Raw genomic sequence first — 20,633 nt, 5'->3', positions numbered from 1 at the left:
TGAACTAATTTACACTCCCAACAACAGTGTAAAAGTGTTCCTATTTCTCCACATCCTCTCCAGCATCTGTTGTCTTCAGATTTTTTAATAATCGCCATTCTAACTGGTATGAGATGGTATCTCAATGTGCTTTTGATTTGCATTTCTCTAATGACCAGTGATAATGAACATTTTTTCAGATGTTTGTTGGCCTCATATATGTCTTCCTTTGCAAAGTGTCTGTTCATATCCTTCACCTACTTTTTGATATGGTTGGTTGTTTTTTTCTTGTAAATTTGTTTTAGTTCTTTGTAGATTCTGGATATTAGCCCTTTGTCAGATAGGTAGCTTCCAAAAATTTTTTCCCATTCTGTTGGTTTCAGGTTCACTCTAATGATTATTTCTTTTGCTGGGCAGAAGTTCTTAAGTTTAATTAGATCCCATTTGTCAATTTTGACTTTTGTTGCCATTGCTTTTGGTGTTTTTGTCATGAAGTTCTTGCCTATGCCTACGTCCTGAATGATATTGCCTGGATTTTCTTCTATGGTTTTTATGGTGTTAGGTCTTATCCTTAAATTTTTAATCTATCTGGAGTTAATTTTTGTAGAAGATGTAAGTATGGGATTCAGTTTCAGCTTTCTGCACATGGCTAGCCAGTTTTCCCAACACTATTTATTAAACCGGGAATCCTTTCCCCATTGCTTATTTTTGTCTGGTTTGTCAAAGATCAGATGGTTGTAGGTGTGTAGCATTACTTCCAAGGCCTCTGTTCTGTTCCATTGGTCTATATGTCTGTTTTGGTACCATTACCATGTTGTTTTGATTACTAGAGCCTTGCAGTATATTTTGAAGTCAGGTAGTATAATGCCTCCAGTTTTGTTCTTTTTGCTTAGGATTGTTTTGGCTATGCAGGCTCTTTTTTGGTTCCATATGAAATTTAAGGTGGTTTTTTTCCAGTTCTGTGAAGAAGGTCAATGGTAGCTTTATGAGGACAGCATTGAATATATAAATTACTTTGGGCAGTATGGCCAATTTCACAATATTGATTCTTCCTAACCATGAGCATGGAATGTTTTTCCATCTGTTTGTGTCCTCTCTTATTTCCTTGAGCAGTGGTTTGTAGTTCTCCCTGAAGAGGTCCTTCACGTCCTTTGTTAGTTGCATTCCTAGGTATTTTATTCTCTTTGTAGCAGTTGTGAATGTGAGTTCACTCATGATTTGGCTCTCTGTCTGTTATTGGTGTGTAGGAATACTTGTGATATTTACACATTGATTTTGTATCCTGAGACTTTGCTGAAGTTGCTTATCATCTTGAGATTTTGAGCTGGGACGATAGGATTTTATAAATGTACAATGATGTCATCCGCAAATAAAGACAATTTGACTTCCTCGTTTCCTAATTGAATACCCTTTATTTCTTTCTCTTGCATGATTGCTCTCACTAGAACTTCCAATACTATGTTGAATAGGAATGGTGAGAGAGGGCACCCTTGTCTAGTGCCAGATTTCAAAGGGAATGCTTCCAGTTTTTGCCCATGTAGTATGTTATTGGCTGTGCGTTTGTTGTAAATAGCTTTTATTATTTTGAGATACATTCCATCAATACCTAGTTTATTGAGAGTTTTAAGCATAAAGGGCTGTTGAATTTTGTTGAAGGCCTTCTCTGCATTTATTGAGATAATCATGTGGTTTTTGTCTTTGGTTCTGTTTATGTGATGGATTATGTTTATAAATTTGCGTATGTTGAACCAGCCTTGCATCCCCGGGATGAAGCATACTTGATCGTGATGGATAAGCTTTTTGATGTGCTGTTGCATTCGGTTTGAAGATTTTTGCATCAATGTTCATCATGGATATTGGCCTGAAATTTTCTTTTTTAGTTGTGTTTCTGCCAGGTTTTGGTATCAGGATGATATTGGTGTCGTAAAATGAGTTAGGAAGGATTCCCTCTTTTTGTATTGTTTGGAATATTTTCAGAAGGAATGGTATCAGCTCCTCTTTGTACATCTGGTAAAATTCGGCTGTGAACACATCTCGACGTGGACTTTTTTTTAAAGGTGTTTTTAAAAATGTACTCTTATTCAGCACTTCTATGTGTTGCGTCACAAGAGAGTTTCAGGTTATCCAGTATGCTGCCTTACTAGAAATGGAAACCTAATTTGTTTTTCATATTTAAGTAATATCATTTGTATAATTGGATTGTCAAATAGACATTTGGCTAAAGACTGGATTTCTGCCACGGCAAATGTACTCCATTTCTGTGAAATTTTGGCCAAGCCACATTTTTGTTATGAAATAACATGTTTGATTCTGAGATTTTTACTTGGTACTTAGACAGAATAGCAACATCACCTGCTGATATTATGGACACTTTATGATTTTGTTTAAGATACATTGTTGTTTAGTGTGTTTTGAAAAAGAATAAAAGTTTTTAAGATTTGAAAGCGATCTTACAAAGACTGGGGTAATCTACATTAGATTTCTAACCTTTTCATTAAAAATATATGTGATCTTTCATATGAAAAGAGTAAGATTGTAAGTTTAAAGACTATATACAAGTGTATTTAGATTTCTCCTTTCTAAATTGCAATATATTTAAAGATAGGGATATAGTCTTTCTATTCATAAGTAGTGGTGTAGCAGATTATAAAGGGCACATAGAACATTAGCTCTCAGATTAAATGTTATCTTTTGATAGATACCTTTCAGGATCACTTAGACTAAAGTAAGATAGGTTCTCTGTTAACGTCCCTCATAGAATTTCTAAGTATGTATGCATGCATGTCTTTGTTAACTCACTTATTCCTTATCTTTTCAACTAGGTTATAATGAAAGAAAATAATCAATTCAGTTTCAAGCATTTAGTGACCAGAATTAGGATACGGGAATTTTGTAATTTTTAGTTTTTTAAAACTATTATGTTTCTCACTTTCATAGCATATATTTAATTTAAGCAATGCCCCAAACACAAAAACTAATCTGTGCTTTTGAAATCTGTGTATCCATGGAAACAATGGAAAAACTTGCTTTCTTAATCTCTTTTGTTAGACTGAGATCTTATTTTGTCAGTAATAGATTCTGTAAATAGCAAGGACATGAATAGTAGTAGTTGTGAAGGTGAGAACAATCATAATAAGAGAAGCAAATTTCTATTTAGTATTTTCTTGGGCCAAGTACTCTGTTAAGTATGCTAAGTAATTTCCATAGAATCTTAGTTCTTTCTTACAGCAACCTACTATTCTTTTCATTTCTATGTGAGTAAAATGAGGCTTAGATTGGTTAACTTAGTTGTCCAATGCTGTACTGCTAGTAATAGGTAAAACAGAGCTTTGAACACACAGTTGAGTTTCAATGATTAACTTTTGTTAGATATTTGCATGATGTAAGTACATACTTTCAAAATATATGTATAAACTACAGTATATTTTGGCACTTTTTGAAATATAGTAAACCTACATCTCTGCTATAGCTGATGATACCGTAAGTCTAAAAATTGTGCAAAACATCTATAATTTTAATATATACGATGGGCTTTTATTACAGCTATTTTATGATTTCATCAATAGCTGAGCTGTTTCACTACAAACAGATTGGGTATCTTTGTGATTAAAGCAGCAGACTAAAGACCATGAAGGGTATACTGTTTGTTTTTCAATCAGTTCCTTGTGTTATGAATTCTCATCAGATGTTGGGAAATAGCAGGCTTAAACTAACTGCAAGTGCTACATCCAAGGTCCAAGAAACAATGATCTGTAATGAGCATGTGTTTAACCATCAGCTTGTTTAACAAGGCCTCTAAGCAAATTCATTTACCGTCATATTTAAGAAACTTACACATATTCCACTTATGTAGATTTAAGATTTCTTCAACAGCATGTCAAATACTCAGATCTTGATAATCTTTATCAATTTTTAAAATGTGAATATTAGAGAAGATCTGTGCTTGACTTCATCACCCTTACATTAAAATAATATTTCTCATGACGTAAGCAAAAATAATAGGTATAACTAAAAATTTTCCTAAGGCACATTCCTAGAAACTGGAGAAAATGAAAAGAGCATCTGGGAAAAAATGAAAACTGACTGACAGTTATGCAAGATACTTGACATTGCCATTTTAAATCCTCAATCTCATGTTCAAAAGTTGCTCAGTTAAAAAAAAAATTGCAGGATTTAAAAAAACTACTGTAATCAAGTAATATGAACAGTCTGATAAAAATTGTAAATATATTGGCACTGTAGTAATAAAAAGTTTCTTATGTAGTTATTTATAGTATCTCCTGTTGTATAGAATATATTCAACTTAAATCATTCTACTGGATATTTATTTAAAGAAAAAGAAATTGTTATATCAAAGGGATATCTATACCCCCTTGTTTATTGCAGGACTAGTCACAATAGCCATGCTGTGGAATTGACCTAGGAGTCCATCAATGAATGAGTGGAAAAAGAAACTGTGGTGTAAATACACAGTGAAATATTACTTGGCCATAAAAGGATAAAATCCTATCATTTGCAGCAACATGAATGGAACAAGAGGTCATTGTGTTAAGTGAAATAAGCCAGACACGGAAAGACAAATATTGTATTCTCAATCATATGCAGGAGCTGAAAAACTTGATCTCATGGAGGTAGAATGTAGAATGATAGATACCAGAGGCATCTGGGTTTGTGTGTTGTGGGGGATGAAAAGAGATTGGATAATAAGTAGAAACACAGAATAAGTTCCAATGCTCAATAGCAGAGGAGGGTGACTATAGTTAACAATAACGGATTGCATATTTCAAAATAGCTAGAAGGGAAGATTCAAAATGTACCCAACACATAGAAATGTTAAGCACTTGAGGTGATAGATATCCTTAATATCCTGACTTTACCATTACATATTCTATGCATGTAACAAAATACCACATGTAGCCGATAAGATATACAAATATTATAAATCAATAAAAATTGTAAATAAATAAAACATTTAACTTAAAGGTAAGATAATAGTCTAAAATTACTTTTCACTTAGTAGGTGATTAGCAGGTTAAGTGAAACTGCATACAGTAAAGAATTAAGATGTCCCCAGTCCCAGGTTCACAGAGCTGTGAGGTCTCTGCTGTTTCCTCTTGACATCAAGGAACAACCCTGTCATCAGAATCAAGCAAAAAATGGAAGCCCAAAGTGATCTGAAGCAATGGAGCCCCAGCTAAGGAAAGCGGAATCCATCTGACACCAAGCAGGAAGGTAAATACTACAGTGAGGAGGCTGAGGTGGATCTGCAGCACCCTGGCAGAGACGATGAGTTATACAAGACATCTGCCAGGAGCTACAGAGGCTGATGGCTGAGATCCAAGACCTGAAGAGCGGGGGTGGCAAGAATGTGGCAATTGAAATAGAAGAACAGAGGGTCCAGAGCTGTGTGCATTTCACGACTTTGAAAAAGCTTAACCGATTAGCCCACACCAGGTTGAAGAAAGGAAGAGATCAAACACACGAGGCTAAGCAGAAAGTGGATGCCTATCACCGGCAGCTCCAGAACCTGTTGTATGAGGTGATGCACCTACAGAAGGAGATCACCAAATGTTTGGAGTTTAAGTCAAAGCATGAAGAAATTGATTTGGTCAGTTTAGAGGAGTTTTATAAGGAGGCTCCACCAGATATCAGCAAGGCTGAAGTCACCGTGGGAGACCCTCACCAGCAAACACTGGCACATCTGGACTGGGAGCTGGAGCAATGTAAAAGGCTGGCAGAGAAGTACCGTGAATGCCTATCCAACAAGGAGAAGATCCTCAAGGAAACTGAGGTGAAGAAAGAGTCCCTGAGCAGCCTCCAGCTGTGCCTCAACAGCATCATGCAGGCTTCCCTTCCGGTGCAGGAGTACCTGTTTATGCCATCCGACCAGGCTCACAAGCAGGATGAGACAGCCAGGCACCTGCCGCCTCCCCTCTGTTTCCTCTTTGTTCAGGCCACTGCGTATGGGCAGGCCTGTGATGAGACTAAGTTATCTGTGGCAACTGAAGGCAGAGTGGACGAAGCCAAGGCTCTGTTCAAGCCTCCACAGGTCTCTCAAGATGACGAGAGTGACTCGGATGCTGAGGAGGAGCAGACCACAAAACGCTGGAGACCCACGCTGGGGGTTCAGTTGGATGACAAACACAAGGAGACGCAGACAAGTCACCCACTGTCCGTCATGCTTGACCTGAAGTGTAAAGATGACAGTGTGCTTCACCTGACTTTCTTCTACCTCATGAACCTGAATATCATGACAGTAAAAGCCAAAGTGACAACTGCCACGGAGCTGATCACCCCCATCAGTGCAGGTGACTTGCTGTCTCCTGACTCAGTCCTGAATTGCTTGTATCCTAGGGATCATGGAAAGAAAACTCCAAATCCAGCCAATCAGTATCAGTTTGATAAAGTCGGCATCCTGACTTTGAGCAACTATGTACTTGAGTTAGATCATTCCTTTTTGTGGGTACAGAAGCTGGATGGTCTCTACTTTCCCAAAGAGCAGCGCCAGCAAACAGTGATTTCTGGCCACTCACTGAGCACCAGCCACATGGAGACCACCATGAAACTTCGGAAGACCAGGGTGCAGTCCCACGTGACCCTCCACAAACAGTTTACATCCCTAGAGCATGGCATTGCACCAGTTACCAGTGATTGCCAGTACCTCTTCCCTGCCAATGTTGTCTCTTGCCTGGTGAAGTGGATGACAGTTGCCCATGAGGATTACATGGAGCTGCATTTTACCAAAGACATTGTGGAGGCGGGGCTGGCTGGGGACACCAATCTCTACTACATGGCAGTCATCGAAAGGGACAGAGCCACACTGCAGGCTACTGTGGTGTTGAACCCTGGCTACTCCTCCATCGCACCTATTTTTCAGCTCTGTTTGAACTGGAAAGGGGAGAAAACAAACAGCAACAATGACAACTTTCAGGCCATGGAGAGCGAAATCAATGTTTGCTGCAGGGAGCTGTGTGGCCCTTGGCCCAGCCACCAGCTGTTGACCAACCATCTGCAGCAGCTGTGTGTGCTGCTGGATGTTTACCTGGAGACTGAAAGCCATGACGACAGTGTGGAGGGGCCGAAGGAATTTCCGCAGGAGAATATGTGTCTGCGGCTCTTCAGGGGTCCTGGCAGGATGAAGCCGTTTAAATACAACCATCCTCAGGGATTCTTCAGCCATCGCTGACCTCCCACCCAGCCCGTTGTTTCCCCGAGGCCTCGCCCTGAGTACTGGGCTTTTGCTTACTGCTCTGGCCCACATATGACTCTTGATAGTCTCCAAAGACACCATCCGATTAAAAAGCATCACCTGAAAAAAAAAAAAGAATTAAGATGTCGGTGTCATGTTAAAATTCTATTATTGACTTGGATAATTTTGAAAAGTCTCTTGCTATTTCTGTACTTCAGTTTTTTTGTCTCTAGGATGAAGGTCAACATTCAGCATCTCACTACTTAGATGTGAATGAAAATAATTTAAGGAAATAATTTTAATTCATAATGGGCTTTAAAAGGCTAAAGCCAAAGGAATTAAAATAAAATGATCTGTGTGACATAACGTTTTATACTCATAATTTTGATTATGTATTTCAGAAATACTATTTTTTGCCTTACTTAGACTATTTTTCTAAGTAAAAATAGATGAGGAAACTGAGGCAAAGAAGGAGAACTATTTGCCTTTTAATGGACCAAATAATGATGTTGAATCTAGGTCTTTTGGTAAACACATTTCTTCCCACAACCCCCACCCAAATGCTTTGTCTAATCATTTGGAATGCTATAAGTTGACATTAGTTTTAAAAGGAAGAAAACAATTTATCCCTGGCATTAGAGTAGATATCTTTAGTATAATAATTAGTATCACTTTATCATTAATTTTCACAGTTTTAATTCTTTAAATTGCTAATGTAATTTAAAAGTCATGAGTTGGTTGTAGTATATTTTGAATATAAAAATAAATGCCTTCTAAGCACCTATTAGTCAGCACTGTCCTGGGTTACAGATAGAGAAGAAAAAAAAAAACACCTGCTTGTCTGCCTACTCATATTAATCCTAAATCTTTGTATCAGTTTTGCATATTACATATATTGAATACAGACACAATTTATAGATGTGAAAACTGAGGATTAATGAAGTTGACAACTTTCCCCAGAGCTATACTCAAATGCCACTTTCTCCATGAAGGCTTACAAGATGAGGAAGATTAGTGGACAGAAATAGGGGAAAAACAACATTTTAAGTAGCTGTAATGGCATGAACAAAGGACTATGTGTACTGAAGCTCAGTTTGCCAAGGTAATTATGACTAGTATGTTTTGACTGAAATTTAAGGTAACTATAGAAGATATGTGGGAGATAAAGTAGCTTTAAGTTAGGTCATGGTAGAGACTTAATTACCTAGGAAAGAAATTAGTACATAATTCAGTAGGATTTAGGGAGCTATGAAGATCAGGGGAGTAGAACTGCAGGATTTGGCATGTATGTTATAAAATGAATGGAAGAAAGGTCAGACAGAGGCATATAGACCAAGTAGAAGACTCTTGCAATGGTGAAGTCCTGATGGCCCAAACTAGATTGTTGTCACTAACCACAGAAAGAAAGAGACTTTATAAAGGAAAAAGGAAAGATGTAGTAAGTAAGGGAGTGATACTAGAAGGTGGGATCAGAAATAGAAAAGAGAGAAATTAGTTGGTGTTTGTTGAGGAGCCTGCATTATCAATCTGACTTTAAAAATGGTAAATTTGATACATTTGTGGTGTGTCTAGTGCAATTACTCATCTGACGATCAGAAACATTAATCTTGAGAATGAAAATGTGTAAAAAGCATAGACTAATAATATTGATTTTATATGTTGGCTGCATTAAGACAGAGGGAATTGAAGTCCTGAGTGTAGATGAAATTTATAGAGAGGAAAGAAGATTGAGAAGCATCTAATTTTGAAAAGCAAAAGGTAGAAAAGTGGAACCCATGGAATCAGGGAAAGAATATCAAAGAGGTAGGATAAGATCATAAGTGTCCTATGATCTCATGAGAACACTATGTCTGAGATAGGGGAGGGGCAAAGGGGGGTAAGATGTTCAACAAAGCTGGATTCTTTTCAGGGTCTAAGTTACAATCTAATAGGAAGCCATTGAAATTTGTGATTAGGAGGTCATAAGTTACTTTTGAGAGAGCCATTTAAGGAGTCTGTGGATTACTAGTAAGGTATTAAAATGGGTGGATAGTGGGTTAAATGAAGACACTAAGAGCAGTTGAGAAATTGGTTGCAAAAAAAAAGAAAAGCCCAAAGGTATAGAAAAATTGAAGGAAAATATTGTCACTACTCACAAATGCTTGGTATTTATACTTTATCCCAGATTCTTTTCCCAGCGCTATCTTTTATTACTAGTTACCTTGCCCACTTTAAATTATTTTATGCAATAGCCAAATACCTTCATGTTTTAGCATGCACCCTGTTTTTCCATCTCCCTGTCTTGGTTTAGACAGACTGCTTGGATGCCTCTTCATTCTGTCTGTAAATAGCTAATTCCTACTTACCTTTCAGGGCCCTGTTCACATGCTTCCTCTGTGAGACCATCCCTTATTTGTCCTGCAGTACTCTTTCCTTCACTGAATTTCAAAATGCTTCAGTCATTTATTTGTCATGGAAGTTGCTGCTTTTTATTATGTGCTGTTTTTATTATTGATGTACATGGCTTATATCCCTCCTTGGGATTTAGGCTCCTTGAAGACTTTCTCAAGATGTCCATGAAACGTAATAGAAAGAGCATAGACCTGGAGTTCAGATAGTTCCATTTCTAGTTTCTAGCTCTATCATTTAATCACTATGTGTCTTCAAGTGAGGTGTTTATTTGATCTTCATAAACCTTAGCCTTCTTACCTATATAATGACCATATCACAGTTCATTAAAAAGATTATTAAGTGATAGAGGAGATAACTGATTTAAAGAACCTAGCAAAGTAAGGTTCCCTTTCTTAATCATCTTGATTTCTGTGCCAGTACCCAGAATGTTACCATATAAATATTAGGTGTTCCAAAATTGCTAAATGAATTAGTAATTTCTTTGCCATTACTAAATATATAAAACTACTGTTATTTCTAGGCTGCTGGTATTTTATTTATTTATTTATTTATTTTTAAGAAATTCTTTTTTCCATTAGGGTTACTTATTGCAGATTTACTAGATAAAAAATATATGCAATACAGAAATATCTGGTGGATAAATGCTGATGTCATGCAAACTATATTAACATTCAAATGAAATGTAACTGTGAGGAAAACAATTAATGGCTTAGAGTTAGTAACAGTTTATAAAAGCCATTTCTTTTACCATTTAAGCAGATACTAGGCTTTGAGGAGGCCAAGACAGTGCTGCCTGGACTCTAAAGTAAGCTCATAGTTTGGCAGTATATGGTGACATATACTGCCAAACTTACAATTTTAGTTCTCATTTTAACATATTTAAATATATTCTGATGCCAGTGGATAGGATGATATTCAAGAGAATGTAAGATTGGGAATCCTAAAATTAGACTGTAATCTAAAGACTGATTTAAAAACTTACACTTCATTTCAAAAGTTACTACTAACAATTGGTGTTGCTTGAATAGTCTCAAAGATTTTGACAACATTGTAAATCTTCAATCACTTGAAAAAGTCAGCATAATGAAGCAATTTTTAATAATCTGTCATTGCTCAGTTTGTATATTATATGGCTACATCAATAGTATGTCTAAATCTTTGACTATTTAAAGATAGATTTTTAGAAGCCAGCATTATGCATTAATTGTCCTTTTAAAATGAACAGAGTTGGTTGCTATATACAGTAGAGATAACATTCATTTATGATAAATAATGTAATAAAGAACTATGCCCATATGACAGACAACTCTTAACAGTGGTACTATTTTAAATAGATGACCTAAATCATAATAGTTACCATTTGTTGAACATGTAAAGTGTGCTCAATATTTTACATACCTTATCCCTAACTTATAGTTGAATAAACTGAGTCTCAGAGAAGTTAAGTAGCTATTCTCAGGTCACCTGGCTAATAAGTGATAGAGTTGGCTTTTAAATCAGTTCTTTCTGAATCCAAAGTTAAGTCTTGTAATAGCTATGTTCTACTCCCTGTAAAGTAGTGTCTTAAACAGTATATACTTTCTTTGCCTCATTATTTGTATATGTCAAATTATTCTTATAACTAGTTTGCCTAGCCTAGAAATGCAACATTTCCTCTTCAACTCTCAAGATAATCTCTACCTCAAAGACCTTAGTCTTTGGAAAACATCATCTAAATGACTGAACTACATACCAAGTTGAAAACCATAAAATGCAGCATAATAAAAAGATAGGAATGTTTGGTGGAGTAAATGGAAGATATGTTTGCTGTTCCCTGTGCAGCAACTACCCAGTTACATTTTTATATCATGCTGAGTAAATATGGAATTTCTACAGTTGTGTTCATACAGCTTTAAGAAATAGGAAGTAATTGTACTTATCTGAGAATACGTAATGAGAGCCCAAACTGGGCATTGACGGTTAGAATCAAGAGGAGCTGTTATATGTGAGAGAGATTAGAAAATGATGTACCTCAACACTGATTCAATAAAAGAAAATGGAAGAGAGTCCAAGGGAAATTTAAATTCTGATCATTAGAAATATTATGGTTCCATGATCAAATAGAGACTCAAGGAAGATTGAACAAATGTGGGCAATAAGGAGAGGATTTCAGGTTTGGACATAAAGAATTTGTGATTATGTTGAGATGTCCAGCCTGCTGTTTCTCTAGAGTTGAGTCCTTGAAATGAGGCTAGTCTGAATTGAGATTTGCTATAAGTGTAAAATGCACACTGGATTTTAAAGACTTAGTACAAAAAGAGAGTGTAGAATATCACATTAATATTCTTTATATTGGTTGCATTTTAAAATGGTAATATTTTGGATGTATTAAGTACGTAAAAATTAATGTTTCCTTTTAGTTTTTAAATCTAGCTACTAGGAAACTTAAAATTTTATATGTATTAGTCTGTTCTCACACTACTTATAAAGACATACCCAAGACTGGGTAATTTATAAAGAAAAGAGGTTTAATTGACTCACAGTTCTGCATGGCCAGGGAGGCCTCAGGAAACTTACAATCATAGCCCAAGGCACCTCTTCACAGTGTGGCACGAGAGAGAATGATTGCCAGCAGGGGAAATACCAGACTCATAAAACCATCAGATCTCATGAGAACTCACTCACTATCATGAGAACCATATGAGAAAAACTGCCCCCATGATCCAATTATTTCCCACCGGGTCCCTCCTACAATACGGGGGTGTTATGGGAACTACAATTCAAAATGAGATTTGGGTGGGGATATAGCTAAACTATATCAGAATGTGTCTTACCTTAAATTTCTGAGTTAATCTACACAGAATTTATAAAAGATAAGAAATGGAGGACCATAATCAAGGCAAAACATTTAGATTTGGAAATAACCTATATAGGAGTGATAGTTGATGTTGAGATTAGACTAAAATGCCAGTATATAAAGAATACTGATGAGAAAAATGTCAACAATTATAATATGGGAAGAAAAAGAGTAACTAGGAGAATAATTGGAGATTTAAAATGCTAAAATGGTATCTAAGCCTGACTGGGATAGAATTCCAAGAAGAAAGGAGAAGGAAGGAGTAATTAACATCATTGAATGATAGAGGCCATAAAAGAAGAGGAGGAATGAGAAAAGGCCATTGAATTTGGTTGATATAGAAGCAGTTTCAGTGGAGTGTACAAGGGATAGATTGCAAGAATTTAAGAAGTTAGAGGTTGATAAAGCAGACTGTATATGTAAACTATTCTTTCAAGAATGAAGTCCATTTATGAAGATAATAATCACTTGATTTGAGCTGAGTCCAGAGAAATTTGAGCCTGTTTGTTTGCTGAATAAAAGGATCAATGAAGTGGAAGTGCTTGAAATTGCAAAAGAGTGAAGATCATTTCTATAATAATATCCTAAAGCATTGGATCCCAAACCTGAGTACATACTGGAATCATCTGGGGAATTTGTTACAAGGGCAAATTTCCAGGCAGCGTTCCACATCTAAAGTTACTATATTCCCTGGAGGTTTGTCTTCCCCAACATGTTGCTAGCAAGCTCTTCCAAGTGATTATGATATATCCATAGGACAAACAAGTCAAGGAAATTATGGGTGCTGATGAGGTCATCAGTGGAATGACTGGTCATAGCATCCAGTATGGATAGATAGCCAATTAGGGCTAGAATGGGGCTGATGGATCATGAATTACAGTTAAGCAATTGGCTTTCATTATTATGGGAGTACATGCAAGTTTAGTAGGAATGAAAGGCTGAAAAGTTAAAAAGGTAGTGGATTTTGATAACTGAGGGAAGTTTCAGAATTCAGGATCTTGGCGGCCAAGCAGATGCAAAGTGTGTCTGATGTGGAAAAAAGATGAAAAGAACTAAGTTATACATGTCATTAGGCCCAGCAGTTTGGTAACTCTAATACAAGGCAGTTGGTAAAAAGGTACAGTATAGGATATGGGATAAGGAAGAAGCACTAAAGGTTAAATCAGATATGTGATTATCTAGACTTCAGATTACACTAAACATTGGCTTGAATATCTTTGATAACCATTTTCAGAGTGGAGTGCCTGCTTGGGTTTATAGTTTTTGAGTTTCCATAATTTACTCTAGATGTTGTTGAAAATACAGTGGGTACATTCATAGATAATATATGCACAGTCTTGAGTAGTCACAAGTAACCCTAAGGGTTTATAATATGAGTAGTTAATAATTCTTTATGAGGCGTGAATTTGAATCTGCTGACCTAAAACTGGCATGGAGAAACAAGTCACTTAGGTAGTGTCTTGTAGTGAAGTCAACTTTTACTTCTAAGTTTGTGTTTAACACATGATTGTATTAATCATCAAACCTCATCCTGATGGATTTAACTACCAGCAAATTAAAAGGAAATTATATGCCAAACTATAGTATTAAATGAGTTAAAAACTTGGTTTTAAAAATCAAATGAGTTTTAAAAGTTTTTAGCATGACCCGTAGCATGTAATAATTACTTAATAAATGGTAGTTACTGGTACCAGTTCAGGAATTCTACCAGTTTTGAAGCCAATTTTTGTGTATGTCCATATTTAATAAGTAATATTTATATTAAAAATTTTTTTGGATCTACTATTTCCATAAATTATTAAACTAAAACTAGACCGTTAAATTTGTTTGTGAATTAGAAAGGTAATGGGTCATTTATCACTTATAATTTGATAGGGGATATATTTAATAATTATTTGTATTACTATTATGAAAAAATTAGAACTTTTAAAATCCTTTAAGTGTGTTTCTATACCACAAGTATATGTACACAGAAACAAAATAAACAAATTACATTATTCACTTTATTTTTCTTAGATGTAGTATACTAACAATTCTGTTTTGCTAAATAACTTTTACTCTCATTGTATTATATACTTACATAACTCTTTTTGCTTTATAGTGAAGAGCTCAGAAAAGAAGCAAGACAGTTAAAACGGGAACTCTTAGCAGCAAAACAAAAAAAAGTAGAAAATGCATCAAAACAAGCAGAAAAAGCAGGTGAAGGTAAGAGCATTTATCAGGCTTATTTTTTCCCTTGATACTCTTCCTTCTCTGTTTTCTTAGCTCCTCCCTGCTCTCTCCTGTTTTCACCTCTTCACTTCTCCCATTCTTCTCATTTTCTCTTCCCTTCCTCTTTTCCTCCTTTGTGAGTTTGGGCGTGTGTGTGTGTGTGTGTGTGTGTGTGTGTGTGTGTTTAATACATGCAAATGGGATGATAACTATTGTTCTTAAGCAAGCTTCATGAAAACTAACAGAATACTTGAAATCTAGCAAAACTTAAAGGTTGCCATAGCATCTAACTGGATTAAAAGTACACAAGGGTGGAATATATATATTACATATTCTTTAAAGCATATTTTTGAAGTGTTTGGGCCCTGTATTTGGGACTGAGGTAAACATTTGTGTGTTGGTTTAAATAGTGTTAAACACCTAATCTTGTTTTTTGTTGGTTTTTGTTTTTACTCTTACATTAAGACATAGAAAATCTAAAGTATTGTTAAAGCTGATCAAAATAACATTCTGCTGTTTTATACAGGTTAACTAGGTTCTTTGTTTCACTATGATTTTTATTAAGCTTCAAAAAAAGCTTTTTCATTGATGATCTTTAACAGTTTAAAATTGTTTCAGCTATAAAGCATATAATATTCAGTTTCTGAAACAACGGCTTGGAACCCTCATCTGTTTTCTTTTTACAGTGGTAAATTGTATTGTACATTCAGTGAACATGATTAGAAATTTTATTCAATTGCCTCTTATAATGATACTAAATTTAATATCAGAAATTTGCTTTGTACATATGTATTTGATATTTTCATGCTTTTGAAAGCCAAAAGTGTTTTATGTATCAGGTTCTGTTAACAGTCAATGGAGATATATTAAAGAATAAGATGTAGCATCTGGCCTTAAAGACTACATATTTTAATACAGAACAGTGGCACAATGTTTGGCCATAGATATTATTATTGTTTATTTTAAGTAGCACAATTAATACCACATAACTATTTAAAGAGTATAGTTCTCAGATTACTCGTACAAAGTCCCCAATGACTACTTCTGTAAAGACAGACATTATACATACTTCATGAAGAATTGAAAATCACTGAAGTATATGTTTGCATGAAACTAATTATTTAAAAAGTAACTGAAACATAATGGCACAAATTATAAACTGAATTTAGAAGAAGGGATAAACTTATTTGTGACTATATCATGTAGGCAAAATATAACTCAGAATAGAAACAATGTATTATCAGTAATGAGATTTGAAAGAAGTACAGTCAGGATTCTTTTATTTTTAGGTTTATAAGTGATTTTCTTAGAAGACTATTTCTTATTTTCTTATAATTAAAAGTATTTTAAATTATTTCTTTCAACTAGAAATATCTTTCAACTAAAAAGAATGAAATATAAAACAAATATTTTATTCATTTTGGAGCTAATAATTATTAGTACCCTCATGTCTTAAGCATTATGCTGGACTAGGAGTATAACATTGTGACTTATAGTTCATGATCTAGTAGGATGGAAAGAAATGCAATAGGTATACTATAATAGTGCCATACAGGCAGGGCCTATATTAGACATGAATAATGCTGTTTATTTATTTATCTCCCTTTGAAATAATAAATAGGTAAAGAAAAATGTGAGTCTTAAGACTGATTTCTTAATACACAAGAGAAGATTCTTAACAGAGCTAATTTCAATCTGCTTTTATTTACTTATTTATTTTTTTATTTATTATTATTTTTTTAATTGCATTTTAGGTTTGGGGGTACATGTGGAGAATATTCAAGATTGTTGCATAGGTACACACATGGCAGTGCAATTTGCTGCCTTTCTCCCCATCACCTATATCTGGCATTTCTTCCCATGCTATCTCACCCCAACTCCCCACCCCCCGCTGTCCCTCCCCTATTTCCCCCCAACAGACCCCAGTGTGTGATGCTCCCCTCCCTGTGTCCATGTGTTCTCATTGTTCAACACCCGCCTATGAGTGAGAACATGTGGTGTTTGATTTTCTGATGTTGTGTCAGTTTGCTGAGAATGATGGTTTCCAGGTTCATCCGTGTCCCTACAAAGGACACAAACTCATAGTTTTTGATGGCTGCATAGTATTCCATGGTGTATATATGCCACGTTTTCCCTGTCCAGTCTATCATCGATGGGCATTTGGGTTGGTTCCAGGTCTTTGCTATTGTAAACAGTGCTGCAATGAGCATTCGTGTGCATATGTCCTTATAGTATTTTTTATAATCCTTTGGATATATACCCAGTAATGGGATTGCTGGGTCAAATGGAATTTCTATTTCCAGGTCCTTGAGGAATCGCCACACTGTCTTCCACAATGGTTGCACTAATTTACACTCCCACCAACAATGGAAAAGTGTTCCTATTTCTCCACATCCTCTCCAGCATCTGTTGTCTCCAGATTTTTTAATGATCACCATTCTAACTGGCGTGAGATGGTATCTCAATGTAGTTTTGATTTGCGTTTCTCTAATGACCAATGATGATGAGCATTTTTTCATATGTTTGTTGGCCTCATGTATGTCTTCTTTTGTAAAATGTCTGTTCATATCCTTCGCTCACTTTTGAATGGGCTTGTTTGTTTTTTTTCTTGTAAATCTGTTTTAGTTCTTTGTAGATTCTGGATATCAGCCCTTTGTCAGATGGGTAGATTGCAAGAATTTTTTCCCATTCTGTTGGTTGCCGATTCACTCTAATGATTGTTTCTTTTGCTGTGCAGAAGCTGTGGAGTTTGATTAGGTCCAATTTGTCTATTTTGGCTTTTGTTGCCAATGCTTTTGGTGTTTTAGTCATGAAGTCCTTGCCTATGCCTATGTCCTGAATGGTTTTGCCTAGATTTCCTTCTAGGGTTTTTATGGTGTTAGGTATTTTTATTTATTTATTTATTTATTTAGAGCCAGAGTCTCATTCTGTCACCCAGGCTGGAGTTCGGTGGCACGATCTCAGCTCACTGTAACCTCTGCCTCCTGAGTTCAAGCAATTCTCCTGCCTCAGCCTCCTGAGTAGCTGGGACTACTGGCATGCACCACCATGCCTGGCTGATTTTTTGTATTTTTAGTAGAGATGGGGTTTCACCGTATTGGGCAGCTTGGTCTCGAATTCTAGACCTCAGGTGATCCGCCTGCTTCAGCCTCCCAAAGTACAGGGATTACAGGCATGAGCCACCACGCCCAGCCTCAGTCTGCTTTTATGATTGTTAACCGTGCAAAAATACTTTTATGGCATAATTAGAAAGAGAATTATATTAGTAGTTATTTTTCTGTTAACTTTACTTATATCATATAGAAATACCTGGATTTTCTGTAAATCCAAATGACTTAAACTTAGTTTCTCCAAAAATTGGGTCATTTGATTGATATTATGTTTTCTCATCTCAAAATGTGCCATTTACTTACTTTTTTTGTTTTATTTTGAAATAATTTTAGACGTATACAGAAGTTGCAAAAATAATACAATTACCATATATCTTTAATTTTAAGGTCTTCTGTGACCATAGATTTGTGATCAAAACCATGCCATTAATGTTGGAATAATACTATTAACTACAGACCTTATCAGAGTTTCACTATTTTCCCTAATAATATCATTTTGTTGTTGTTGTTGTTCTATGATTCTATCTAGGATAGAATTGCATTTATTTGTCATGTCTCCTTGGTCTCTTCTGATCTCTGACAGTTCCTGGATCATTCCTTGTCTTTCATGACCTGGACACTTTGAAGAGTCCTGGTTAGATACTTTGTGGAATGTCTCTCAATTTGAGTTTGATGTTTTCTGATTGAATTGTGATTATTTATTTTTGAGAGGATTACACAGAAATAGTATTCCTTCTCAGTTCATTATATCAGGAGTAACACACGGTCTCCCGTCTTATAGCTCATGATATTACCTCTATCACTTGGTTAAAATAGTGTCTGCTGAGTTGCTATTCTATAAAGTTACTCTTATTACCTTTGAGATTTATAAATATTTAGGGGAAGATACTTTGACATTATACAAATACTCTGTTTCTCTTCAAGCTTCTCTCTACTAACTTTACCATCTATTGGTAGATGGTAGATCTTGCCTATTAACAAAATTATTTACTATGGTGTTCTAATGGTGCCTTTCTAGCTCTCTGATTTCTACTTTAATTACTTGGAATTCTGTCAGAAAGAACTTTTCTCTTCTATCATTTACATCTTTATTTCAATATGACCTGTGAATATTTATATTATTTATAAATTATTTATATTGACATTTTTACGCCAATATATTTATAAATATATATTGTTTATATAATATATTGACATTTATAAATAATGTTATAATAATATATGTTATTTATATATTTGTATTTAAACATAAATTATTTATATAGTATTATAATCCCAAACTATTATTATTTATTTTGTTCAAATTTTTCCAGCTTTGGCCATTAGTAGCTCTTTCAGGTTGGCTTGTGTGTCCTTTTAGCTTGTCCCCACCCTTTGAGCACTTTCTTACTTTCTGGCATTGCAAGGTACTTCCAGCTGATCTGGTATTTTCCCTTCTCCGGACCTGGAATCAACCACTTCTTTGAGGAACTGTGGTTCCTCTAATGGAGTATTGTTTTTAGAAACCAAGAGCCGGGCACTAAGTAGGCCATTTGATTTTGATTCTAATACTGTTAGAGTGCTACTGGGAGCAATATTTCATTATGTTTTATTATCACTAGCTTGTTAAAATGCTTAGCAAAATTCTTTTTAGAACCACCTATGATGTACATTATGGATTACTTTTTCTTAGAATTGTATTTCCTCTGAAGTTACTGTGATCTTTTAAAATTGGCAAGTATTGCTGTTATGGTGGTAGAAAATTGACTATGAATTTATTATGAAAAATGTGTGATTGTAGCAAATACTACTTCATATTTCAAATTCACATGTTTCTATGCAGTTTCTAAGTCTAGTCATTATTCTTTCCTCATGATTAAACATAATACCATGAGCTTTCTCACTACCTAGCATTATGGAAACAAAGTAAAATTTTAGGACACCTTGAATGATTGTCAGAACTTAGCCTACCTTCCCAGCTAACAGATATTCCAAGGTTAGAACTACATGAACTCTGGAAACAGATCCAGAGGTTCTCACAGGTATTTGCATAGTAAGATTCTCACAAGAAAAGAAGTTGAAAGTGTTATTTGACCTTGGCTCTGAAATTGAGCTGTATACCCTAATGAACCTATTCAGGAAAGAATTTTTTATTGGACTATGTGGCTAGATATCTGGCTTTTATAAAGCATTTTATTTTGGTCCAAAACAAAATCTAAGTATTCTGGCAAATCTGGATGATTTGGTCTTTTGAACATTTTATACATTTATCTAACAATTTAGTTTGCCAATAAACTGAAAAGCAGATAATTGATATTTTTAAAAGCCTTTGGTTAACTTGATATAGTAAATTGTTGTACAATATAGACCAATCTTCTGTATGAGTTTTCATTGGGATGCATGTAATACCTGCTAATATGGAAAGACTAAAAATACATTAATTTTGGTAATTTTAATAGTAATTTTGTTAGTAGTACTTGGTGCATGTTATGTGTAACACTAATGGTTATAGGATGCTTTAGAATATTGTACCTTCTGAGAAAATAAATATGGCAATATCAAGACTTACAGTTACTGGAGCTTCTGCACAGCAAAAGAAACAATCATTAGAGTGAACCAGCAACCAACAGAATGGAAAAAAAATTTTTGCAAGCTACCCATCTGACAAAGGGCTAATATCCAGAATCTACAAAGAACTAAAACAAATTTACAAGAAAAAAAAGAAACAACCTCATCAAAAAGTAAGGATATGAACAGGCACTTTTCAAAAGATGTTTATGCAGCCAACAAACATATGAAAAAATGCTCATTATCACTGGTCATTAGAGAAATGCAAATCAAAACCACATTGAGATACCATTCATGCCAGTTAGAATGGAGATCATTAAAAAATCTGAAGACAACAGATGCTGGAGAGGATGTGGAGAAATAGGAACAC

The 20,633-nt window shown here is 35.1% G+C and overlaps 1 protein-coding gene and 1 pseudogene across 4 annotated transcripts in view; both read left to right on the top strand.

The window, feature by feature from the left end:
• CWC27 (CWC27 spliceosome associated cyclophilin) overlaps nt 1-20,633 on the top strand; it is a 270,125-nt gene that overhangs the window by 107,502 nt on the left and 141,990 nt on the right. For all 3 annotated transcript variants that reach the window (XM_032279751.1, XM_032279744.1, XM_032279760.1), the window contains exon 11: nt 14,497-14,600. In XM_032279751.1, coding sequence (XP_032135642.1) covers nt 14,497-14,600 — 104 coding nt within the window. The remainder of the gene's footprint in view (nt 1-14,496; nt 14,601-20,633) is intronic.
• Nucleotides 4,563-9,247, top strand: LOC116552848 (annotated as a pseudogene). The gene has a single exon (XR_004269529.1). The product of XR_004269529.1 is annotated as a THO complex subunit 5 homolog pseudogene (transcript).

This window comes from Sapajus apella, unplaced genomic scaffold, assembly GCF_009761245.1.
Source record: "Sapajus apella isolate SASKATOON/1434 unplaced genomic scaffold, GSC_monkey_1.0 scaffold1, whole genome shotgun sequence".
Classification (NCBI taxonomy): Eukaryota; Metazoa; Chordata; class Mammalia; order Primates; family Cebidae; genus Sapajus; species Sapajus apella.
Note: the sequence above shows the minus strand (reverse complement) of the source record. Positions and strands in the feature narration are given on the sequence as shown.